Source organism: Chanodichthys erythropterus, chromosome 8 (genome assembly GCF_024489055.1).
Source record: "Chanodichthys erythropterus isolate Z2021 chromosome 8, ASM2448905v1, whole genome shotgun sequence".
NCBI lineage: Eukaryota > Metazoa > Chordata > Actinopteri > Cypriniformes > Xenocyprididae > Chanodichthys > Chanodichthys erythropterus.
The window spans coordinates 4,607,943-4,635,572 of NC_090228.1; the positions used below are offsets into that span (position 1 = coordinate 4,607,943).

Sequence of the window (27,630 nt, forward strand, 5' to 3'; positions counted from 1 at the left end):
CCCCCAATACTGGTCTTGGGTTTTGTGATAATGGAGATGGAATAGACATTATGCATTTAAAAGAGCAAAAAGGAGGGCTACAAGAAAGGCGTTCCTATAACTAAAATCCTTCCCAGGTCCTGCAGTGCAAACATGCCAAAAAGCGGGTACTTCCGGCAATAGTTATAGGAACTATGGTGGGTGCTTGTTGGTTACTTATTGGCTTAAGTCATATGGACCCATGTCTATATCAAAGTACCATATGATATCATCAAAGCACTGCCAGTATTGTTTTCTGTGGGATAATATATGATAATACATGCAGTTGGATAGACAATCAGAATTAAAGACAGATGAAGAACTTACGCTCCAGTCCACTGTGTTGCGGAGCTCCTTGGCTGGTCCATTGCTCAGAGCAGGGAAGGGATTCTGTGCTGGACCCAAATGCTGGAGGCCTGACCGCGAGATGGCTTTCCTACAAAACAGAGTGACCACAAATAGCTTCAGTCCAAGACTGAGTTAATGCATTCAAGAGAAAATAATGAGACTTTGCTGAGCTGAAGGTTTTGACATCTGGGCTAAGCTCCTTGCTGTTGCACATAAAAGGACTAGTCATCATGGATCTAAACTGGGGACACACTACAAACACACACAACAGGAGACGGCCGTCTACCTTGTGCCAGTATCAAAATGATCCAGACCAATCTGTTAACCAGTCTGCTTGGCCAGGAAGTTCCCATAATTCCCTGCATGCAAAGAGAGCCTCTACCTCATATGGTATGAAATGGGCAGAGAAGGCTGTTCTTAGACACGATGTGTGTGTGTGTGTGTGTGTGTGTGTGTGTGTGTGTGTGTGTGTGTGTGTGTGTGTGTGTGTGTGTGTGTGTGTGTGTGTGTGTGTGTGTGTGTGTGTGTGTCTCAGCAAGGGGCTTGCATGAGTCAGTATTGTATGATCACTTCCTCTGTCTGTCATTATTCCACAGAAATGGCCTCATCACATACCAGTATCACAGACAGATCACAGCAGGATAACCCCCAAACTCAGCCAACTTTCAGAAACTTCCCCAGCTCAAATTTTTGATTTTGTTCATATTTTCTTCTGAAAAAAGACAATCATAAACACAGATGAAAGCCAAAATATTAAATGTCATAGATGCATTTTTACTGAGTAATCCAATGTTTTGTAGAGGGGGGTCAAAATGACAATTTTCACCTGAGATTTGGAGCCAAATTATTACAGGGGGTAAAAATGACTTTGAAGAAGATGGCAGCATCATTATTTCGTTTTTACACTGAGATTGGAAGGTCTATTAGTTAGATATGTTGACTTTAGCAATCTTTGTTGCATTATATGCCAACAGTGACCATTCAAAAATTGGGAAAAAAAAACTTCTTGTGTTTTTTGCCAGAAGTTTGCATGCCTGTAATTCAAGAAGTATTAAAGATATCTCAATGTCCTTTAAGATTTTGGTTTTTAACAAACTTATAAAAACTTATAAAAACTTATTTTCTATAGCACAATGTGCTTCATTTACAGAAATATAAGGATTTTAATGTTTCTCCATGAGTACATTTTACACTTTTTCAGTAGTCACAAAAAAATCAAATGTGGGTCATTTTACATATAGCTAATACTTTTTTCTTTTAAAGAGGAATATCTGAAGAACAAATGATGTTGAAAATAGAAATGTATCTAATTTGTATCTAATGAAACAACTGCATAGAACATTACTGTCGGAGTGCTATAAATTATGTTTTTCCAAAGTTTGCATGCCAGTTCTTTCACCAGAAAAATAATTATCAAAATCAAGTTTTTTTTAGCCAGGGACCTCTGATTGAGTTGACATGGAATGACTTTAGTTTGATAATGAGTTTTTAACCAAAATACCAGGCATTTATTAAAGTGCATAATCAAAAATAGCTTCACATTATTATAAAACCATCTACAGGCGGCATTTATATAAGCAACATAAGATATTTAAAAATAACATTTGTAGACAAAACAAACTGTCCATACAAACACAAAGAGAGCAATTATGTATGTGGCCAATACATTGATCATTAACATATATATCAGCATATTAGCATGTTCATTAGCATAATACATACCTGCATTAAAAATCTATGGCTATAATAGTGATCATGTAGTATGTGTGTTTTATATCTCCAGCTGCATTATTTGCAAGTCCACCTGTTGTGCATATTAAAGTGTGCAATTGAACTTCCTGAAACTCCAAGCTCCTTCCTCAAAAACTCTTGCTACCTGATCTTCCTCCAAAAGGCTCAGTATTTAACATAGTAAACACAGTGCCATATGGCCGTCCCTTTTGAAGCGAAGGTTGAAAGTGACCCCACGCTCTGTGTATAATTTTACACAAACTCACGACACAAGCAATAGAGTCAGGGGGTGAAAAGAACAACGGATGAGGAAATGGTGGGCCGGTCACCTGACACCCTGCTGAAAGTTTCAAATCCTCATCTAAAATTATCCCGTTCAGAAAGAACACAAGCGAGAGTCTAGTTACGAGCTCTTTTGTAAAGCGAGCTGGGGCCACGGGATCACACACCTTTACCCTCCGAGCTAAAAATAGAGCCACTGTTGGAAGACATGGGCGTTGAAAACATGCCACTGTGACGAAATGTGGTGAAGGCCAGGAACATGACAACAAATAGACATAAACAAATGTTATATACATCGAATAGAACAAAAATCACAAACGAGATCTCTTTAACATCTCAATTGCTTCTCCTATACACCAACATGCATTTTAACATCTAAATTGCTTCTCCTATACACCAGCATGCTAAAATGGAGACAAAATGAAGACCTAAGTTCATAAATTAAGGTAACACTTTGGTATGGGGAACACATATTCACAATTAACTACGACTTTTGCCTCAATGAACTCTTAATTTACTGCTTATTAATAGTTAGTAAGGTAGTTGTTGTAGCGTTTAAGTTTAGGTATGGGGTACTGGGTAGGATTAAGGGATGTAGATTATGGTCATGCAGAATAAGGCATTAATATGTGCTTTATAAGTCAAGTCAAGTCAAATGTATTTATATAGCGCTTTTACAATTGGTAATTGTTTCAAAGCAGCTTTACATATTAGAAGCACAGAAAAAAGGGAAATGGTTAAAATAAGCTGACAAACAAGCGTGGTAATATGTAACATATACAAGATGGTGCTACATTAAGCCAATGTCAGCTGACTCCCAGGGGTGGAAAAAACCCCCTAGGAGAAAAACCCAGCGTGCTAGCACTGGGAAAAAAGTCCTAGGAGGGAAAAAACCCCTTGGAAGATATATATAATATATGTAATATAAGTACTAATAAACAGCCAATATGCAAGCTAATAAGCAACTAGTTACAAGTGAGAATTGTTCCCCATACTAAAGTGTTACCAAAAGTATCTAACATGTCTCCTTAAGGTTTTCAGAAGAGATCTCAAGGTCTTTCTCATTAGATTTATTTTTGGCATTTTTGCCTTTATTATGATAGGACAGTAAGCAGACAGGAAGCGAAGTGGGAGAGAACGAGGAGGTTGGTTGTAGGTCCTCGAGCCGGGACTCAAACTCGGATCGCCCAAAGCACAACGGCACTATATGTCCATGCACTGCCCACGAGGCTATCGGTGCCGACCGCCTTAGACAATGTTGACACTTCTTCCAGAAGTCTCCAGAGCAACAAATGTTCTTGCGGGATAAGATGACACATGCATCTGAAAAAAAGGCCATTGTGACAAAATGCTGTGAAGGAAACATGCAAAACATACATGCAATATGCAATACAGGGAGCTGAGTGAGAAGGCTTGCATTAGAAAGCAACGTGACTACTGAATTATTAGTGTCACATGCTTCAGGCACAGCAAGCATGCATATCTTTCTTGTGCCTGTGAATGAGTTAAATGTTGAATGGTCAAAACTGGACTAAACTGACACCGAGACAAGGTTGGAGAGGTTGAGACCTCCATATCCTCTTTACCATTGCAGTCAGGTAAATGAGTAACGCATTTCTGTTTAATATTATTCCATGGCATTAAGCAAATCAATCAACAATGTCCACTGTTTAAAGACACCTTACATTAGGGTGTACAATCAGTCCTGGGTAAACACAGTGTCATTTCGCGGACAGCAGAACATATCACTAGAAAGTAATCAACTGAGTGCATGGCACGCAGGCAGAATGGAACACAATTTGAGATAAAGGATACGCCACATGCCGACCAGAGCCGGTGGAAACAGACAGGAAGAGCAATCAGGGAGACTGCTATAATGGAATTAGTTCTACTAAAACGGGCTCTGACAGTGGTCTGGATTCACCGAGAGATTTCAGATGGATGATGTGCATGTGTGTGACATTTATCATCGCCCAGTATTAATTTGCCGTGCAAGCTCCTGTTTATCCAAGAGGCAGACATGAAGGGATGGACAGAGGGTTTACATGTGCAAACGCAAGGGGATGTGTGTTCAATTTAGCGGCCACTGACTCTCCCTCCCTCCCACGACACCCTGCGGTAATATCATCCCTCCTGTGTAGTCATGGCAACAGTCCAACACACGCCACCGTTGGTGTATTTAAGTCTTAAATCTTGTTGTCAGCATCATAATCTCTGTCCCCACTCCCATTGTCTCGGCCAATTAGGTTTTGTAGTTGTGTGTGGGTTGAAAACTCCCTCCACGCTTTAAGTCAGGTGTCAACCCACATACACAGCTATGATATCATCTCTCCGCGCCGCCCACTCTCAATCTCAGAGAGAAAAGAAGTAAAAGTGTGGAGTTCAGCTGCTGAAGTGATATATAGCAACACCTGGACCAGTGAAAAAGGCACCACAAAGCTGTCACTAACCTGTAGCCCAGAAGCCTGTGGTACCAGGTGACCTTCCGCTTCCGCCCTTTCCCGCATACTCGGTTCTCCTCTACTGTCCTCTGGGCCCTGATCATCCTTCCATTTTGCCTTTTCAATCTGTTTCCTCCTTTCCTAACTACCGGTGTGCTTCGCAACTCTTCTCCAGCAGCATCCGAAGTTGGGCAAGGCTCACTTCCACCGGTGCAAGGTAGGCTGACATCACTGTTACACATGGCTGCCTGCTAGAGCCCAAGCACGCCTAACACACCCAATCGTGCACCCTCCCGCTGCCAGTGTAGCGCTGAGATCATCAGGCCGTCAGATAGCTGAGACCTGACGGAGGACACCTGAGAACCGTGGGGCGTGTATGGGTGTCAGATCCTGTCCTGTCACCAGAGACAGACAAGAATCTCTCGCAATCATCATTGCCATCGTTACCCCCAGAGAACCAAACCACAAGGTCAGCCCCACGTCTAGCACTTTGAGCTATTTTAAGGACTATTATGTAACCCAAGATGACCTTCTGCAAGACAATCTATGGGCAACCTGTTACAAAGGGACACTTTATCCATGGATCTGTTAGTCTAAAGGAGTATTTGACTGGCTCTCTGCTCTGCCTAGACTGATTGAGTGACTCTACAGGATGTGACTTAATTTGGTGACTTCACACTTTGATGATGCAAAGCTTTTTGTGAGGAGTCTGATTATGTAAGGGCTAATAGTCATGGATCTATGTTGTTCAGTTAGTGCCTGGTGACGTATGCCAGCAAGTTCTTTCATGATTTGACTAGTGATTGTGAAAGAGTGAAAATGAATGATCCTTGTCCATGTCTTATCAGCAAGTAACGTGAAGACAATAAATGATCTGGAAGCGATATTCTGGAATTGCTTGCAGGACGAGTCTCTGATCTTGACTCCTGAATCTCTTTTTTTTCTCTTTCTACTTCTGCTTTGCTAAGTCTCTCCTTGCAACTCTATAACTGGGTCAGTGTGCTCGCTGTGATTCTACCCGCCCGCGGGGCCCTGGCGAACATGCACTTGAAGGACAGCTTCTCTGAGCCTTAGCATTATCAGCGTCCTCAAGGCTACTGGTGCTCCACAACACAATACTTCCTCTCCTCATTTTCATCGGAGCAGGATGTCCTTGACACAGACCTTTTTCTCATGCCTCCCTCTCGCTCCAGAGATTAAGATCTGAGACTCTGCACTGGGGGGATGAAGAAACGCAAGCAAGAGAATGATGTGCCAAAGGTAATAAGTGTAACAAAATCAACATGTACACAGAGCTCCCGCGAGACCCCAAGACTGAGAGGAATCTTGGGCAGATCGGTGATTAGTGCTAATTCAATCTTTGTGCTTTTATCTGAAGCCAGCAGGGTCCTGATAAGAACGTGATGAACAGAACAACACAAGAATGTATCAACAGGCAATACAAAATGTTCTAGATAAGAACATCACACATTAACAGCACTTCGTTTTTAGGACACGTCTTGTTATCGGTTATCAAATTAACAGTACGCAGGTTTCCCACAAGTCTTCTTATACATGTGTGTCAGATTTGGGACATTCCATACATTACATAGCTATAAAAGCATCAGGAATCCCTCTGGGGATAACTTCTTTCTTGTTGTGTTCAAAGCAGCAACTGTGCACAGCAGTCCCAGCAGTGGGAAACAGTAACCAGAAGGCTGCTGGTTTGAACCCAACAAGAAACGAATGATCACCATTGTGCTCTTGAGGACTTTGTCCTTGCAATAGTGTACTGCTAGTCACTCTGGATAAAAGCGACTACTTGTTCAGGGTTTCCCAAGCTTTTTTGAACCAAGCACTCCAAAGGTTCCCAGACCCTGTGGTAAATGAATGCTTGCTCTTCCAGAGCCATCCATTGCTGCTGTAAAATATACACGTTCCTCAAAATGTTCTCAGAGAAACATGCTGATTTCAGCATCACACCTGTTGCAAGTCAGGAGAGAAATAAAAATGTTCAGACCCTTCATGCAACTACAAATGCTTTGCACGCTTACTCTATCCCAAGGCAAGGATGCAGTTTCTAAACTACTCCATTTACGCTAATGTTTCCTGAATAAATGTGTGGTCAGGGTATTAGTCATTCAGTTTGTATGTGTTGGGGCTGAACTCCCTCAGGTCAGGGTCTTTTTGCATGTGTATGTCTGTGATGTTGTTGTTGTGACTATGTGTTCATGTGTGTGCCGGATGGAGACACATTTCTCTCGTTTGCCCCTGAGCTCTGTCACTGCAGCCTGACACACACCTACTGACAATGGCAGGAAAACTACACACAAACACACATACACACACTCAAGCAAACTCAGCACATACATCACACTTGTGACCGGATCATGGGGAAGAAATAGAAGTGGTAGGTGGACATATCCGTGGGCAGATCCAATCATAAATGGGTGTTTCTTCACCTATGGACACTTTCGGCCTGGTGGACCAAAAGTGAAAAAATAAACTCATGTGCAACATATCAACACTTTTCACACTCTCACTAGTTCCAAAACTGCATATACACACATTTCAAATGATATTATGCATATTATTATGTGGTGGAAAGGACATTATAAGAGTTTTTTAATAAAATGGCCAATTTTGTATTCTTTTTAATGTTAGCATTTAATGTATTCTAAATACATTTTTTTCATTACAGGATTCATATCTCCTCTCAAGCTCTTCACTGATACTGTCTCCAACAATAATAGCAAGATCAGATGGCACTGGAATCTGCACTGGGTATTTCACATGACATTTTCGCACATACAGAACAAACTTTACAGCTATCCTTCTCGGGATGTCGTGTTCGCTCTTGAAAACCCAGATAACATCTGCGGTGAAGTTGCTGACGGAAGAGCTCAGCAAGCCTGATTCACTGACAGATAAATGATCTTCACATCTTCAGTGATTTCAGCTAAATAAACTTTGCGCCTTCTGATAATAGCGTAGGAAATGCATGATAAAAAAAATCCAGACTAACTGTTCACTGACAGCATGCGTTTGGTCAAACTATATGAATGACAACTACACATACATGTGCAGATACAATCTAACAATGTTTATGCATGTGTGTACTAGTGCTACTCACGGAATGAGTAGCTTTCTAGTGTTTAACATCTTTAAATGCATTTGTTTTCTAATGCATTAATTGTGTAGTTCCATATTCATTTACAGTGTTTCAATAAATGTTAGTAGGGCATCAACATGCATTGAGAGTATTGTGTATAAAATGTGTAACAGAACTCCCATCCTGCTGGTACAGCGGTCAGACAGGAAGCCTGGGCTTTTCCCGCTTGAACTCCCCAAACAACAGTGCTCAGATATTTATATCCATCACCTCCCAGCCTCACGCTGCGACACACACATTCCCTCCACAGTCCACTAATGACTGTCATCCCTTACATGTCATTCTGTCCGTCCTGTCTGTGCTCTACCTTCCCTCATGAGAGTGTTTTCATGTCCTTTCCTCATAGCGATGTGACAGTCTGTTCCTCAATCTTTCTCTTGGTACCTCTTTCCTTCCACTACTGAGAGATATAAATATATAGGGCATGTTTTCAAAGAGCAGACATGAACAACCTTCAGCAGTCTCTCTTTATCTTTCTTAAAATCAGTAGTGATGTGCATGCGCACTTCAGTACTCGGAGGTGACAGCAATGATCGATCATGAAAACGATGATCGCTGTGTGCTATAGGCCCTGTTTACACCTGGTATTACAGATGTGTTTTGGTTTATCGGATCACAAGTGGACGACACTAAATACAGCTGTAAATGGGGTCTAAAATGTTTTGAGCTTGTCCATTTCCAGAGGTAGTCGAAAACGCATTCAACCGGATTGCATTGCTCATGTGGTCGAATGGGTTCGAACAGCTACTAAAGACCGCCTACTCTCTGCCTACTGACTTAACGCGTAAACATTATGGGAAGCGCACTAGCCAGACAAGATTTAAACTTTGTTGGCTGAAGACCCAAGTTTGGTTTGAAGATGAAAAAACTCCATGCACACTGTTCTCTCACCATTCCTGATTTCTAACATGCACTCACAGCGTTCGGCTGGTCTTGTGGCTGTCAGAGCAGAAACGAAAGCTTATGCTCTCTGTATTTTTCCGTCATCTCCGTCCTTGTTCATATGTTAATGTGTGAGCTTATTTTGTACATTAGATCAAAAGATCTGAGTAAGCCCATATATTTACCAGGGGTGTAACAGTTCGAATTACTCGCGGTTCGGTTTTTATGACAGTCACAGTTATCACGATTTCAGCACGGGTCGGTGTGTGCTATATTCAAGGCAAAAGGACTACTGTCAAATAAAAATAAAGAAAATAAGAACAAATAAACTACAAGCAACAGCACAAATAAATACAATAGAGCAAAGATATAAATAAAATAAACAGTGCTTTTTAGGTTATTAAGGGGTCTAACAATAGTTTCAAATGTAAAATAACAAATTTACATAAATTAAATAAAAAGTAATCAATAGTAAAATTATTCAGTCAAGAGCAATAAGTGATTTCCATGTCTGTTGTTTGGTTAATATTAAAAACACAGATAGCAGGAATATTAGGCTGCTGTCACTTTAAGACTAAATGCACGGATCCAACATACTGATACACATGCATTGTCTTTCTCAACTGTTTATGTTCACTTGAGACATAACCAACCTACTACGTTTGCCATGATGCTCGCTAAGATGGGCATTTTGAAATAATTTTTGTGCTAATTTGTCCGTTCAAGGGCCAGACTTGAAAGAGAACTCAATATATGCATGCTGTCTGAGACGTGGCTTTCCGTGTGCGCACTTCGGATGAGTGCACATGCGAATCTTAAAACACATCATAATACCAGATGTAAACAGGGGCTTAGTTGCCTGTGTTTCAATGCATTGTTACTGAAAGAGCACATCCACGACAGGAGTTACACAATCTGGTAAGCACGTAACATTTTCACTTGCATTTGCGTCCTTTTGTGCATATACAAGACTACAGCTTCTCACCTTCCGCCTTAACTCTCACTTCATCTATGCTTCTTTCTCTTTCTTTCCCTACCCTTCTCCCTTTCCTCCTCATCAGGGTCAAACTTCAGTTTCTCTCGGCAGACCAGCTGCTGTGGGCCACATGCACCACGTCCTTCACCACATGAAGGAGCACAGACGCTCTCCCCCTCCATCCCTCTGTCCTACATTCATCTCCCTCCCCCTCATCTTTTCCCCATTCGTCTCTTTCACAGTCTGATTAGCTCACAATTTAGCTTCAAGTATTTTTTAAGAATCTTTGGATATTTCAACTGGAAAACAAGACAAAAATACTGATTAAGGGAGTGATTTTTTTGCAGTGCAGCGGGTGCAGGGGCCGTGGGTGGTTTGGCTTTGGCGAGTGCCGTTCACGCGGATCCAAGTGCTCATGGGTAATCGCCTCTCGCTCTATTCATTTCAGTCTCTCCTGCTTTCTGACACTTTCTTCTGCTGTTAAAGATCCTCATGCGTAGCGACACCAGATTCCTGCCACACATTTTGTGATCGTTTTATGAAAGACTCAAGAGGGGAAAAGAAAAAGGTGAATCTTTAAAAAAAAAAAAAAAAAAAAGAACTGAATTCAGTCACTCAATTGACAGAAGATATAAAAGTGAAATAGATTTTTACATTTTCTAAAGAAAATATTAAGTGGTGATTCATTGTGCAAAACTCGGGGTATTGTCACGATACTGAAAATTCCAACTTTGATAGCATACCTTAAAAACACTTGTTGAACTACATTTACAAAAAAAGACAAGTAAACAGTCAGTAATAAAATAAGAACAAATAAACTAATTGTAAATGATAGCACAAATAAATACAACAAAATAAAGAGACAAATGAAATAAACATGGCTTTATGTTTTTCAGGAGGGTCTAACAGTAGTATTCAGGTAAGAAATACTAAAGAACTTAAAGTAATCAAATGTAAAATAACACTGGATAGTTTTCATTGTAAATACAGATTAATGCTTACAATTAAAGTTACAAAAGTTATTCAGTCAAGAAGAGCAGTGAGTGATTTTCTCTTTGTCTTTTGCAGAAGGTTTATTAGGCTGCTGTCACTTTAAGAGCTTATGCATGAATGCAATATACTGTAACACAACATGCCTTTTCTCTCAACTATTTACATTCCAAAACTGACTGTATTTACCTGAATACTTAGCAAGATGGACATTTTGAAAAAACTTGTGTATATGACATTTTATGCACAATAAGCCATGAAAAAGAAGTCAATTTTGTACTCGCAAGCCGTTTGAGAAGCAGCAATACCAGCACTATTCAACCGCAAATTAACATGTTTTTAAAGCGATGATCATTTTAGATAATCACAGACATTTCTGTACAGCACGTGAACACAATAGCTGCTCGAGAGCGCTCAAAATGCTAGGGGGAAATGCTGGTATCGCCACATTTTTACAATTTCAGTACCGACTTGGTACCAAAGACAGTAAATTTGACAACACTATATCGATACATATTGAAATATCAATATTTTTGACAACATACACTAGCATATACTATTTTATTGCATTGCTATGGGGTTCTGGGCGTTTTATATCTTGTTGCTATGCGGTTGCTAGTGTGTTCTGGGTGGCTACTAAAACAAACGCAAGTCACTATGATATTCTCTTCTCTTGATATGGCTCAGGTCCCCTTCAATGAAAGTCTATGTTAATTTTTTGCCCAGTTATCATCCACCAGGCAAATATTGTAAGCATGATCAGTTAGGAAAGTTACAGCACACTCAATAAGTGGCACAATTTCAGGTATCATTCTTGTCTGTAGCAGAAACAGTGTAACAGATACTTAATACTTATGGTTGGAAGCCTTTTTAAATCACATATGAACAATAGTAATAGCGATGCTTGTCTTAGCAAACAGTGCAATTTCTGCAGATGAATGGATTCATTATACTTTAAAGCATAGCATCTCACATAGGACAGCAGCTCTTTATTAAATGCTGTAAATAACACAGTGTTTTTTCTCTGATGCTGACATTCACTGCAGACATAATAATGTTCACGGTTTGCTCTCGCATGTAAAATGTGTTGTTTCAATTGCTTTGCGGCGCAAACAGAAACAGCTGTGACACATTTCCCGGTGTTTTGAGGGAGAGGTCCAGACCCCCTGCAGTTTCTGTGTCCTTCCCTTGACTGTCTGTGACCTGACAAACACACATACACACACATTCAAGTCTGCCTTTTGGACAACAACAATCGCAGGAAACCAGTCAGTTCGGCCCTTCAGAGTTTAGTAACAAAAACACCACATACAGTATGGCCGAGCAACATTATTTGATAATCAAACATACAAACTCAAGTTTTACAGGAGGTGGGTGAACCGGGTCTGTATGGTATGCAATGTTCTCTCGCGTTATAGATATACGTTAACGTAACAACCGCGTCGTGCGCTCTCTGTGGCTCCGCGAGTGGGAGCGTGTGGGATCGGACTGTATAATTACATATAACTGTGACGGTGATGCTTTTGTGTGAGTGAGAGAGATTAAGAGCATCATTGGCAGAGTATGTGGGAGTGTTGGAGCCCACTCCTGCCTGTACATAAACCTCCTCTAGCTCTTTCTTCTCTCTGTTCTCCTCCTCTGGCTGCTGACACCTCCATAATTAACCTCAGCGTTTGGCGCAGGGTGCGGGGGAGGCATCGGAAGCACGCATCTCTCCCCTATCTGACCCATCCATCTCCTGAAAATAGCCCCACCATCAAGAGCAAAGCTCAGGGCTGAGATGGACTCCGGTGGACTGGACACCCACAGAAACTGCTCGCGTTGGAATATGAGTCCCAAAAGTCCACTTTATACTAACCTCTCCAGAAGAACAGGTATAGTCACTATAATTTTCAAATGACAATGTTCACACAGCCAGACTTGTTTTGACTATCCAATAAAGTCTGTTCTACTTTGCAGATTATTCTGGACGAGAGCCCACTTAGAAAGGAAGCGAACGAGGACTAACAGGTAAAATGATCCATTACAATTTGGCCATTCTGTGTTATTCTTGGAGCCATATTGAGATTCCAATATCTCTGGAATTACACCATATAGGGTCAGACACAAAAAGACAAGTTTGTTAAGAGCCAAAATCTAAAAGGATTGTAAGATATCTTTAATACTTCTTGAGTTACAGGTAAGCAAACTTTGGGGAAAAAACTTGAAAACTGCTGTCACCATTAACATATAATGCAACAAAGATTGCTAAAGTCAACAGATTTCATTAAAAGACCTTCCAATCTCTGTGTAAAAATAAAATAATGATGCTGCCATCTTTCTAAAGTCATTTTTACCCCCATGTAATTTGGCTCCATAATCTCAGGTGAAAACTGTCATTGTCATCTCTACAAAATAGTGGACTACTCAATGAATATTCATCCATGAAATTTAATATTTCGGCTCTCATCACTATTTAGGTTTGTCTTTCTTCAGAAAATATATTAACAAAATAAAAAAATTGAGCCTGGGAAGTTTTTTGGTTAATTTGACATGGAATGACCCAGCTTGCTTTTTTACGTAATGTTAAATTTAAAGGTGCCCTCGAATGAAAAATTGAATTTATCTTGGCATAGTTGAATAACAAGAGTTCAGTACATGGAAATGACGTACAGTGAGTCTCAAACTCCATTGTTTCCTCCTTCTTATATAAATCTCATTTGTTTAAAAGACCTCCGAAGAACAGGTGAATCTCAACATAACACCAACAGTCGGGGTGTACGCTCCCAATATTTGCATATGCCAGCCCATGTTCCCAACATTATGAAAGGCATTAGACAAGGACAGAACGTCTGGATCTGTGCACAGCTGAATCATCAGACTAGGTAAACAAGCAAGAACAACAGCGAAAAATGGCAGATGGAGCAATAATAACTGACATGATCCATGATAACATGATATTTTTAGTGATATTTGTAAATTGTCTTTCTAAATGTTTTGTTAGCATGTTGCTAATGTACTGTTAAATGTGGTTAAAGTTACCATCGTTTCTTACTGTATTCACAGAGACAAGAGAGCCGTCGCTATTTTCATTATTAAACACTTGCAGTCTGTATAATTCATAAACACAACTTCATTCTTTATAAATCTCTCCAACAGTGTAGCATTAGCCGTTAGCCATGTAGCACAGCTTCAAATTCATTCAGAATCAAATGTAAACAATATAACAGTCTAAAATACTCACATAATCCGACGCATGCATGACGAAACCTTTGTAAAGATCCATTTGAGGGTTATATTAGCTGTGTGAACTTTGTTTAGGCACTGTTTAAGGCAAGCGCGAGCTCCGTGGGTGGAGAGTACGAGATTTAAAGGGGCCGCGCTGCATAAATCGGCTCATATTTAATGATGCCCGAAAATAGGCAGTTAAAAAAATTAATTAAAAAAAATCTATGGGGTATTTTGAGCTGAAACTTCCCAGACACATTCAGGGGACACCTTAGACTTATATTCGATGGCACCTTTAAAGAATGGGAGGTTGAATTAAAATTTTGAATTGAAATTCAAAGAAGCAACTTTTCCCAAAAGGGCTTTTATTTTGCAAACAGTCTTAACAGCTAAAGCTCAGCACGATAAATTAAGCACTAAAGTGAAATCTATAAAAACAAAATAATAGATGAAAACTAGTCAGTTGTGGACGATTAGTCAACCATCATGATTCATCTCTATTCTAAACCACATAAACCATAATTTTGAATTGAAAATTAACCCTTCGACATTCTAAACCACATGAAATGTAAATAAACCTTTCATTCATGGCAAAAACACATTCATGACCTGCAGTTTTCTTTCATACAATATGTAGTTGCTATCTGTGACCTGTGCCACTTAAATACACCAATCCCTACGTGTCCCAAAAAGCCGGTCTCCGAACACACAGAGCAACGGTGGCAGATGGCTCTCCCGCTAATGATCAGGTAAACGCTGTGTTGTGTGCTGAAAACAGCAGTCTGAACGCAACGCTAATGTGTGTCAGGACCCTGAATCCTCCATTAGTGCGGTAAAAGCGGGGCCGGATCTCCTCGGTTCTACCTCTCGGAGGGCAGCGTATTGAGGGCTTCAGGAACGTGAGGGACCTCCTGTTTTTTTTTTCTTCCACCTGAGGTCCTTGCTGCCTAATTGAATTAATCATTTGTTAAATGAGGCCTGTGCTGCTGTAACCCTGTGCTATCAGTGCATGAACCCACACACACAGACCACAGCTGGAGATAGATATATGGCGAGCTATTATTAGCGAGCAGAGCGCAGAAAAAGACCAGGAGAGAGGCAGAATGAGCTAATTGTGTTGAAAAGATAATGTGTGCAGAGAGTGAATGCAAATGAGATGCACGTGCAACCGCAATATTTACAACCTTTCCCAGGCATGGGAAATAGATGATAAACTAGCTTCAGGTCTCTATCACTGACCTCTGCGTCTTTTCATTTATTGTTTCCATTAGTGGCAGGACTGCATTGCGATATTTTCACTTGAAAGCAACAAAAAAGCAAAACTAAATTTAATAATTCATTGGATTAGCCTGTTTTCAGGGTTTTTAGTAAAAAAATAAATAAAACAGGTAATTGTGAGGTAGAAATTAAAATATAAAATGAAGTTGTGATTATGAGATAAAAAGTTATAATTGTATGGAATAAAGTTGCATTTATGAGAAATAAAGTTCTGACCTACCCTCATTCATGAACAAGACACTGAGGTACTTAAAGGATTTGTTCACCCAAAAATTCACCCTCATGTTGTTCCAAAACCATAAGACTTTCATTCATCCTCAAAACACAAAGAAGATCTTTTAAAGGTGCGCTAGAACATTCTTTCACAAGATGTAATAAGTCTAAGGTGTCCCCTGAATGTGTCTGTGAAGTTTCAGCTCAAAATACCCCATAGATTTTTTTTTTATTAATTTTTTTAACTGGGGCATCATTAACTATGCACCGATTCATGCTGCGGCCCCTTTAAATCACGCGCTCCCTCCCCCCCGAGCTCTCGACTATAAAACAGTGCATAAACAAAGTTCACACAGCTAATATAACCCTCAAATGGATCTAAACAAGATGTTCGTCATGCATACTGCATGCATGTGTCGAATCATGTGAGTATAGTATTTATTTGGATGTTTACATTTGATTCTGAATGAGTTTGAGGCTGTGCTCCGTGGCTAAAGCTAAAATTACACACTGTTGGAGAGATTTATAAAGAATGAAGATGTGTTTATGAATTATACAGACTGCAAGTGTTTAATAATGAAAATAATGACGGCTCTCTTGTCTCTGTGAATACAGTAAGAAACAATGGTAACTTTAACCACATTTAACAGTACATTAGCAACATGCTAAAGAAACATTTAGAAAGACAATTTACAAATATCACTAAAAATATCATGATATCATGGATCATGTCAGTTATTATTGCCCCATCTGTTCTTGCTTGCTTACCTAGTCTGATGATTCAGCTGTGCACAGATCCAGACGTTAATACTGGCTGCCCTTGTGTAATGCCTTGAACATGAGCTGGCATATGCAAATATTGGGGTCATACATATTAATGATCCTGACTGTTACGTAACAGTCTGTGTCATGTTGAGATTCGCCTGTTCTTCGGAAGTCTTTTAAACGAATGAGATTTATATAAGAAGGAGGAAGCAATGGAGTTTGAGACTCACTGTATGTCATTTCCATGTACTGAACTCTTGTTATTCAACTATGCCACGGTAAATTCAATTTTTCATTCTAGGGCACCTTTAATGAAATTGAGAGATTTCTGTCCCTCCATTGACAGTTAAGCAACTTTGATGCTTCAAAAAGTTCATAAAGAGATCGTAAAACTAATCCATATGAATAGAGTGGTTTAGTCCAAATTTTCTGAAGAGACTCGATTGCTTTATGGATGGATGGACGGACAGATGGACAGAATAGTGAGATACAAAGTAACATGTTATGAGATATTAAGTTGCAATTGTGAATAGCTGCAACTGTGACATGTCACAAGTGTGAGAAAAAAATAATTTATAAATTTCCTTCTGAGGCAGAAATAGGCTTCCATTAAAATGGCCTTTTTTTAAATTAAATATCATTGAAAAACTATTTATTCCTGTGATGCAAAGCTGAATTTTCAGCATCATTACTCCAGTCTTCAATGTCACATGATCCTTCAGAAATCATTCTAATATGCTGATTTAATGCTCAAGAAATATTTATTATTATCAATGTTGAAAACAGTTGTGCTGCTTAATATTTTTGTGATTCTTCTCGCCTACATCAAAAAGACTAAATGAGGATAGCTAGTAACCGGTGGGCATTTCCATTCACCTGAGGTAACTAAAAGCAAACACAAGTGGATGAAATCCTCTAATGTGCCATTAACATGAATGAATACAAACGGTTGGGCACAAAGCCGTACTTCACTTCATCAGGTAGGATTACATTCCAGTATTACTGCTCCAGCAATCAGTGAAATTACTCAGCGTCAGGATTCAGATCATGAATAAAACTCACATCATCTGATAAAAAAAGTCACCCAGTAATCCCAGTACAGCCTGTATATAAGCAGCAGCATGCATATGTGCTTTCTACTCCGTTTAACACATTTACCATGTTTACATTCATTATGCAGAATTCTAGATTTTCCAGCAAAATCAGCACAGAAAATCAAAATGCATTGAAACTTGTGTCTAAGAGAAGCTACCTGCTGTATCATTAAGCATGATGGTGCTTAAAGCCATACGGCAAAATCATGCCTACAGCAGACCACGTTTCATTCTCTCGTTTGACGCTCCACCAAAACACACTCACGGCAGCGGCCGTAGCAGGTTTTATGAACGACCAGCAAGCCTGTTTGAGCCGTCAGAGTGAATTAGAGCGGGTGAATGGCACACGCGGCGAGACAGTGTTAACTCCCTGTTGAGGCGGGGGGAGACGAATGAAGAGACAGAAGCAGAGATGAAGTCTCTCACACCTCCAATGTGGTGGCTGTCTGCAGGTGCTCCTCTGCCAGAACTACAGGTGCAGGACAGAGTCACCGCAGAGGAACGACAGGAGACAGCAGAGGGAAGAAGGGAAATGAAATTGCTTGTATTACTTCAGATGTTAAAATACCTTCTCAAAAGTAGAACTACGAGTTATAAACAAGCACTATGATGTACTACATTCGTTTGTGGGCAGGATATGTAGTAACGCAGACACTTATTTCATCATTTGGCTGTTATTTAAGTCCCCCTGTGGTGAAAATCAAGTTTTTAATGTTATTTATATGTCTATGTGGTGTTTTTAATATGCTTTAAGACAAACCTTGTGCTAATTCATAAGTCAGCACCATTGCTTATTGAGTATTTTCTTCTTAAAACTGAAGTGAACCAAAGACAGTCTCAAAAACGTGATTTGAAATTTCTGGTGTTTCTGACGTCACACACTACCTTGTAACCAATCACATCAAGGAGTGGATATCTTAAACTGGTGTGAGTGAGTGGAGGCGGGGCTAACTTGCATATTCATACCACGTATACTAAATGAGGCAAAGGTGTAGAGTTACATTAAAGCTATTATAAAGCATGAAGACATAAATATGTCATTTTGGTGATCACAGATGAGTTTTATGGGATAAAATTACTGACTACAGGCCAGGGGGACTTTATTAGTGTTGCTGTTGAAAAAGGTCTGCAAAGTTACAAAGTCACTCCACTTTCTGAACTCTCTAAAACACATCAATTGTAATCTTGAGTTTTCTTCCAGGAAGGCACACATCACAATATTGCTCATTTAAATAATTCCCACCCAAAGCATACTCAAAATAAATGGCCTCGTTGAGTAAGTTAGTAGTGTGTTGAAACTTGCGGTTATGGTAAGGGGCAGGACATTTCCCAAACACACTCGGAGCGGTTGATCAATCACAACTAGGGTTGCAAAATTCCGGGAATTTTCAAAGCTGGAAACTTTCCATGGGAATTAATGGGAATATATGGGAATTAAAGGGAATTTATGGGAATAAACAGGGAATTTGCAAAATTGCAGGTTAGCCTATAACAGGGTACTTAAATGTAGTTGAAAAAAACATCTTGCAGCATAATTTTGGTTAAAACAACCAGATTTAATCCAATTTCAGTTGAATTTTTATCCTGACATTCACACAGCACACTACTTACTGCAAGGCTATTGAGGACACACCCCCTGCATGCACTGTGCATTGCCCCCAGTTCTAATATGCTGATTTGATACTCAGTTATCAATGTTGGAAACAGTTGTGCTGCTTAATATTTTTTATAACCTATGATACTTTTTTTCAGGATTGTTTGATGAATAAAAATGTAAAGAACAGCATTTATTTAAAATAGAAATATTTTGTAACAATATATACTACCAGTCAAAATTCTGGGGTCAGTAATTTTTCCCTTTTTTTTTTTTTTTTTGAAAGAAATTAATACTTTTATTCAGCAAGGATGTTTGAAATTTATTTAAACAAAAGTGATATTAAAGTGATATTATTAGAAAAGATTTCTATTTTGAATAAATGCTGTTCTTTTTAACTTTTTATTCATCAATGAATCCTAAAAAAAAAAAACAGGTTTTAAAAAATATATTATATCAAAAAATATATTAAGCAGCACAACTGTTTCCAACATTGACAGTAAATGAGTATCAAATCAGCGTATTAGAGTGATTTCTGAAGGAAATGTGACACTGAAATAAATAACACATAACAACTGCTGCAATAAAAATATTTTACATATTTACTAAATTAGAATTAATTGAATGCGAAAAAGAAATTTCATGTTATGACCAAACAAAATGTTTATATTTATGTTTGTATATGATACATTTTATATAAATATTATACATTTATATAAATTTCCCAAAATTTTCAATTAATTCCCATAAATTCCTGTAAATTCCCGTAAATTCTTTTCAAGTTTCCCAATTCCCCCGGTTAAGTTCCCATGGAAATTTACCGGAAACTTTCCACCCCTTTGCAACCCTAATCACAACACACTGATCCAGCTGACCAATCAGAGCACATTGTGCTTTTTGGAAGGAGGTGTTCCATAAAGACAGGAACTAAACAGAGCGTTACTGAAAGATTGGGAAAAACATGTAAAAATAAATAATGTGTATTTTAGGGAAAAAAAAAAAAAAAAAAAAAAAATCAAGCATTGAAAACCTATTCTAGTAGACCCCAAAAACAAAATCAAGACTTTGAATAAAAGGTGCCCTTTAAATCAAGTGGAAACACAGCCCAGGCCTACAAGACAAAAGCCTAGGACTAAATTTCTGCTTCGACCCCTTATGAGACGCAGCTCAGCAGCAAATGTGATGCTTCACTGAACAGAACAGCCCAGGAAAATCCTCTTACACTCATATACCTAATAAGGAAAAGCTTCAAAACTCCAATCCTTTAATGTATCTCCTCAGACTGCAAAACAAACCCCCGCCACAGTGTAAAAAAAAGACTGGCTTTATCGGCGTTAAGCCGCCCGGTCTGCACACAGCCATCTTCAGGAGAGATTATGACCATTTATGTAAAATCCTTACTCGTGTCTGCCATCAGGATCTACTGCGTGCTCCGGGGTTTTATGTTCAGCACGCAGGAAACGAGACGAGTACCTAGACACTGCCCTCTTTTACGCACATAGCATACCTTTGCATGATTGAACACGTCAGCTGGACGTCAGCCAATGAAGCGCAACTTACAAAAGAACAGCAGGTCCAAAAAAGGTACATTAGTCATGGATGGAACGACTAGTCGAACACCTCCTTCTTGATTTCAGCCTACGTACAGTATTTACACACAATTTCACTTACGCATCAACATTTACAGTAGGTGTGCCGGCCATTTCGCACTCCGAATCAATGCCAACTAGAAATGAGAATAATAAAAAAATAACACAGCACAGTAAAGTAACTGTGAAGGGTACGTCCTAATTGGGTGTCTACACAGCTGATTTCAGCCAAACACATAAAGCAAAGTGCCAAAAAGGAGGAGGACTGGCACAACTTGACAGATGACTAAATGCACCAGGGCTCTTATTAAAGTTTCACTGATAAAACACAACACTTGTAAGCAATCAAATATTAAACCCATTCCCATCTATTTTGCAGCGTCGCTGGCAGCACAATGCATCACTTCCTGGTATATGCTTCCTTGTTGTGATGACTGAATGTTCTGGATTTAAAATGCAGTCAACAATGAACAAATTGACCCTATTTACGGACCCCTAGTGTAATTATGCATGACTGCACTTTATTACGGAGAAGTTTCTAATCCTCCATCAAAATGTAATTTGTTCTGATCCTAAAACAACTTTCCTGTTCTGATGACATCACCAATCCCCCTTACTTTTACAGCACCGGCCCTCCAGCCACCCCATTTTTTTTCCTCATTGAATACACTTCTTCACACATTACAGACGTAAAATATTTCTGTCCACACTAGTTTAAATCAGATTTAATTGGTCATTTAGCATTGTAAGTTAATAGAGTAACCGTCCACCATTTGAAGAAGCTTGACAAACAAGTGTTTTGCACTCTCTGATAATGAGCAGACCGCAATAAATATGCATGTTTAACTTTTCAGCAGCCTGGCAGAGTGAAAATGTGTCAAGCATGGATAAATCTACAATCGGGCTGTGATAGGACACTTAAAAATGCATGAGTTCTTTTTTATGTTCCACTGTCTGCTGCTGCACTCCTAGAGTTTTTCATTTACACTGCGAGAGAGAGTGGACACAAGAGCCTCTTTATAAGCTGAACATGATTCACTAGATAACAAAAAACTGATATAAGTGCTTTAATTGAGGAGAGTATGAAGAAGAACAGAGGCTATGATCCAAAACCTACCTAGGCAGCATTTTGAGACTGTTCCAAAAGGCATGTTTAATATGCTGATTATGCTGTCTACTAAGATAAAAGTCAATATTAAATGGGGTTATTATGTAACAGATCATGTAAAAATGCATCATAGTGATCAAACTACATTTTGTAAAAATATCCTGTCAAGATATATTATATCAGCATATGAAAGTGAAATTGAATGACTACAGGGACTCATCTCAAGTTCATTTATTGTCAAAATTATGACAGAAATACAAAGTCATAAAAAATGTCTGTCAAAATATAACATACATGTTGAACGATGTTCACTAACCTGATGGAGTTTTTCAATTGGAGTTGCGTTTATTCCCTTTAGCATGCAGTGTGAAGTATTTCACTCAGTTCCCTGATCAATTTCAGTGAGCGAAGAACAAATTTATGTATTATGTATCATCTCTGATACATCATCTCTGACAGACAGCATGTTGAAACGGCTCAGGCAGCCATTTTCTCCCTCTTCTTGGAAAGCGATGACGTAGTCAAAACATCCGGTGGTTTGGGTTTTCTAGGAAATGCGTGACTCGCTGGACCTCTGCTTCTCGTAATTACTACTGTGTATTGTGCATGTTATTTTTTGACAGACAGGTAGTAAGGGAATAATTATTATTTATTTCTTAGTTTCAGGGAAGTGATTGAGGCTCATGAGTGTGTTTGGTCAGTGTTTTTAGATCTAATATAACAACCGACAGCCAGCCTAAGCTTTTGACAGACATGATAACGTGCGTGAAGAGTGAACTACGTTTGATTTTTGGGTAATTATAAAACGTGAGACGTTAAAAATGCTTTTTGTGTAGTTCTTTATACATTATAACTTTAACTGAATGAAGTTCATTTCTTGGCTTAAATAAATCACGTTACTAGGGCTGCAGCTAATCGCGGTTAATCGTTTGCAAAATAAAAGTCTGTGTTTACGTAATATATATGTGTGTGTTCTGTGTATAATAATTATGTATATATAAATACACACACATACAGGTATAAAGTTTATAAATATATGCATGTATTATAAATATATATATTTTATATTACATATAAACAAATATTTTATATATAAATATAAAATTTTTCTTAAATATATACATGAATGTGTGTGTATTTATATATACATAATTATTATACACAGAACACACACACATATATATTACGTAAACACAGACTTTTATTTACATGTTACTCAGAGACTGACATGTTTGGCTAGTCAAAAATTTCAAATTTAGCTGACGCAAATTCGTATTTTTCATTTCATTTTTTTTTACCTGGAGAGGTAAAATGATGCACAAAGTTGTTTTCATTGTATCTTATAACAAAAATATATTTTACTTAAACCCATGAAAATGCAGATTCTGTTATAAACAATAGTGAAACCATTATTACCCCTTAGCAGATTTTGTCTCCTATTTTGTCTACTATTTATATAAAGAGCTGGGCGATAATTTTCTTACATTTTGTGAAGAAATAATCAAGCAGTTGAGATTTGTTATAAAGCCATTTGCTATAAAATCAAAGGAAATCATATTGAAATCAATTGTGAGTTGAGTTTCCTGTGCATTTCATGTGAGGAACGCTTTTTGTGGGATGCACAAAGTTGCTGTCCATATAGAGTGCTGCAAATCACCTACAAGGATCCATTACAGTTAGGATGCTGCATATGTAGACAGTAAACCCCAAGACAGCTCACTAGATTTTGGAACAGTGCCTGTTTGTGTCTTTGGCAACTTCAAAGCTTCCATTTTTAGAGCCTTTGCTTAAAAAAGCTGAACAAGACACTTTTATCTAAGACAAATCACATTTTAGACCACATTGGCTTGGGTTTGTTTGTTTTACTGATAGTGTGGTTGGGTTTCATGGGACTAGTTGACGTCTTATCTGAATTAGAGATGGATATAGATCCTCCTATGAAAGAAAGGACAGCTTTGATCATTTCTTCAGAGACTGGCCTTAATTGTGAGCGGAGGATTGATCTGCCCGGAGGAGGCTGACCTTAAGACTCTGAAGGAGCAGTGACCCTCCTCCACTGACAGGTGGAAAACAGAGAAGGGGGAGGTCAAATCAGGGGTCCCTGAGAAGAAACGAACAGGCAAGTTCTCTCACGTCTCTGCTTGATTCATGTCAGTGATGACGATAAGGCTGATCAGCTGATGTTTCAGCATGAAATCAGTGTTGTCGATACGTCTCAATCCACTATTCTGGAAAGACCAATCATGTCCAACATGATCAGTGCAGCCAAAAAAAGATTAGATTTAGATGTTTTCAACAGCTTTACAAGGTCTACACAAGAGAAGCACCATTGATTGCACAAGCAAAAGTAAGTGATTAATTCCAATAAGAGGGCTTTATGATGCTCTAGATACTGTTATGCACTGGAATTGAAAACCATTCAGTACCGAAATGACCTTTAAAGGGTTTGTTCATCCAAAAATTAAAAAAATAAAACTGTCATCAATTACTCACCCTCATATCGTTCCAAACACGTAAGACCTGCGTTCAACTTCGAAAAACACACATGAAGATTTTTTTTAATTTCTGTCCCTACATTGACAAGCCATGCAACTATCATTTTGTTCCTTTAAAGAGTTCATAAAGAGATCGTAAAACAGTTACAGGTTTAATTTAGGCTTTTATTCACATATAAACATTGATCAGCGAACATAAACAGAAGCTCAAGCGTACTTGCGCGGTGCGTGAGAACAAACCTCATTGGTTCTTGTAAGCTCAAACGTGATGCGTAACACGAGAATGAACCTCGTTGGTTCTCGCACGTCAAGCAAACGTGCATGAGCTTCCTTTTACCACAACTGATGTGTGTGTTGATGAATGTTTATATGTGTATAAAAGCCTAACTTAAATCTGTTCATCATATAAAGCCATCGAGTCTCTTCAGAAAATTTGGACTAAACCGCTGGATTCATATGGATTCATTTTACGATCTCTTTATGAACTTTTTGAAGCGTCAAAGTGGTAGTTGCAGAGCTGTCAACAGAGGAACAAAAATCTCTCAGATTTCATTGAAATATCTTCATATGTGTTCCGAAGATGAACGAAATTCTTACAGGTTTAGAACGACATGAAGGTGAGTAAATGATGACAGAATTTTCATTTTTAGGTGAACTATCCCTTTAATAAGGCAAAGCGTGCCGTTTCTGCCCCTGACATTGGGGAGTCAGTCTCTCCACCGTGGCGGATGTCTAATGCATCACCAGACAGCTATGCATTGCTCTGTTCGTGTCATTTTTATTGTCTATAGGCTACTGGTCAAATGTCAATTAAATTATTCAATACAAGTGCCTGTCTGATTGCCCAAGGGTTTCACGTGCAAGAGGAAAACACAATTTAATCCTGCTAGCAAATCAATAGCGGGCCAAACGATAATACACAGATATCATGCACATAATGTTGTGCAACAAAACGGTTTCCACATAATGCAGTTCATTTACCAACACTAACCCTAATGCACGTACTGTTCTCATACTAATAATCTCCTTTCACAGAGACATCCTAGCACAAACCACGATGTATATTTATTATTATGTTCTGTTTTTTAAGGTGGCTGGGTGTTGCTTTGCACAACAAATGGGGTTTACATTGTTAAACACAAGGAGTAACGCACAACACAAACAAACCATCTGACACGTTTTACCGCTCCATATGGTGGAGAAATAAATGCACAAATATGCAGTGCTCTACACAAACGCGTAGGGATGAATTAAACGGCATATTTACCTATAAGAGATTTGTTTCCTGAACGCCAGACCTTTGAGTTTCTCCTCCAGCGAGTCTTCCATGTCGGCGAAGCTGCTTAGACTGTCGCTGCCGCCCATCGCAGCGTTTCTCCCGCAGGCGCGTGTCTGATCGTCCGCTGATTCCCCACCGGCAGCTCCTCTGCTGCTGCGCTCCGCCTGAGACGCGCGTCTGTCGGGCAGGGGGTCCATCATGCTCCGGTCGGCACTGAGTGGACCCCCCCTCTCTCCTCCGGTGCTTAAAATTCCTTCCAAATGTGTCCTCCGATGTCCCTCATGGGATGAATAAAATCTATCTATCTATCTATCTATCTATCTATCTATCTATCTATCTATCTATCTATCTATCTATCTATCTATCTATCTATCTATCTATCGATAGATTCACTCACGCGCACGCACGACTCTATCCAACGGAACTACAACAACAGCTGCATCCATCGGCGAGGACATTCTGGGATTTGCCTCCTCATCCTCCACGCGCAGCAGCATCAGGCATTAAAACTAGGGCAGAGGGTCTCCGACTGGACACACTCAGGCGCGCACACGCGTGTAAATGCGTGGTGATCTCTGACGTGTCCACTGTGGCTGTGATAGAGCCCGACTGACTGAGACGAGACGCAGAAGCGGTGTTTACACGGACCTGATTGGGATTACAAACCTCTTTGTTCAGGCAGGAAGAGACGCCTCGAAAAAAAATGTTTTTTTATTTTAAAAAATAAATATAGATCCTTTAGATTTATAGCGCTTGTATTTTTTATTTAAAAACTAAAAATAACCATTAATATTATTATGATATTAACATTAGCCTACTACTAATATTATCATATTGGCCACGCCCCCTAACATTTGTTACGACGACAAAGCTGTTAGTTATTATCTTCACATTTATTCGTATATTAATTTTATATGAATATAGCTATAAAGCCCCCACATATTTGACTTGACAGAAAAGCACTGGATGCTAGTGTTATTATAATATTATCACATTAAATCATAGGCTGAATATATTAATCATTATATTGGCCACGCACCCTAACATTTGTTACAACGGCAAACTTACCACATTAAAGTGTTAGTTCACCCAAAAATTAAAATTCTGTCATTTATTGCTCACCCTCATGCCGTTCCACACCCGTAAGACCCTCGTTACTCTTCGGAACACAAATTAAGATATTTTTGTTCAAATCCGATGGCTCCGTGAGGCCTCCATAGCCAGCAATGACATTTCCTCTCTCAAGATCCATAAAGGTGCTAAAAACACATCTAAATCAGTTAATGTACATACAGATGTTCAATATTAATATTATAAAGCGACGAGAATATTTTTGGTGCGCCAAAAAACAAAACAAAATAACGACTTATATAATGATGGCCGATTTCACAACACTGCTTCAGGAAGCTTCGGAGCGTTATAAATCAGTGTATCGAATCTGTTGTTCGGAGCGCCAAAGTCACGTGATTTCAGCAGTTTGGCTGTTTGACACGCGATCCGAATCATGATTCGATACAGAAGATTCATAACGCTCCGAAGCTTCCTGAAGCAGTGTTTTGAAATCGGCCATCACTATATAAGTCGTTATTTTGTTATTTTTTGGCGCACCAAAAATATTCTCATCGCTTTATAATATTAATATTGAACCACTGTACTCACATGATGTAGCCTATACTATGTGGTCAGACCCCAAATATTTGATTAGACAGAAAAGCACTGGATGTTAGTGTTATTATAATATTATCACATTAAATCATAGCTTTAAATATTAGCATATTGACCACGCCCCCTAAAATTTGTTACTACGGAAAAGCTATTATTATATTATCACATTAAATCGTATATTAATATTATTTTGGTCACGCCCCCGTGTTTGATTTGACAGGAAATCACTGTATGTTAATAATATTATAATTTTTATGACATTAAAATATTATTAAATTATCATACTGGCCACACCCCTAAACGGCGGAGGAACCCAGGATGCATGCGCATCGGCTTGTCTAGCCTGAAAAATAAGCCTTTTCAACGCTATTTGAGCATAAGAAACAACATTTATGGGACAGTTCATGTCAGATGTTGTTGCTGATTTGAAATATGCTATTTATTGTGAGTTCGCCGAGCAGTTTTAGAGATTTTAGGATTCCCCCATTCAAATAGATAGTGCCTGATAATGCCACATTTGAAGG

At 39.0% G+C, this 27,630-nt stretch overlaps 1 protein-coding gene across 9 annotated transcripts in view; it reads right to left on the reverse strand.

Moving 5' to 3' along the window:
* The window catches only part of dgki (diacylglycerol kinase, iota), a 54,205-nt gene extending 28,173 nt beyond the window's left edge, over positions 1 to 26,032 (reverse strand). For 7 of the 9 annotated variants that reach the window (XR_010895582.1, XM_067390871.1, XM_067390876.1 and 4 more), the window contains exons 1-2: positions 25,430 to 26,032; positions 346 to 454 (exon numbers count right to left, since the gene is read on the reverse strand). Coding sequence is in view for 6 of the 9 variants with exons in the window: in XM_067390871.1 (XP_067246972.1) it covers positions 346 to 454; positions 25,430 to 25,641 (321 nt within the window). In the remaining 3 variants the exon portion in view is untranslated. Of the gene's footprint in view, positions 1 to 345; positions 455 to 4,829; positions 4,868 to 25,429 lie in introns of those variants that run through there. The other 2 variants (XM_067390874.1, XM_067390875.1) reach the window with 2 other exon arrangements.
* Between the last annotated feature and the right edge of the window lie 1,598 nt (positions 26,033 to 27,630).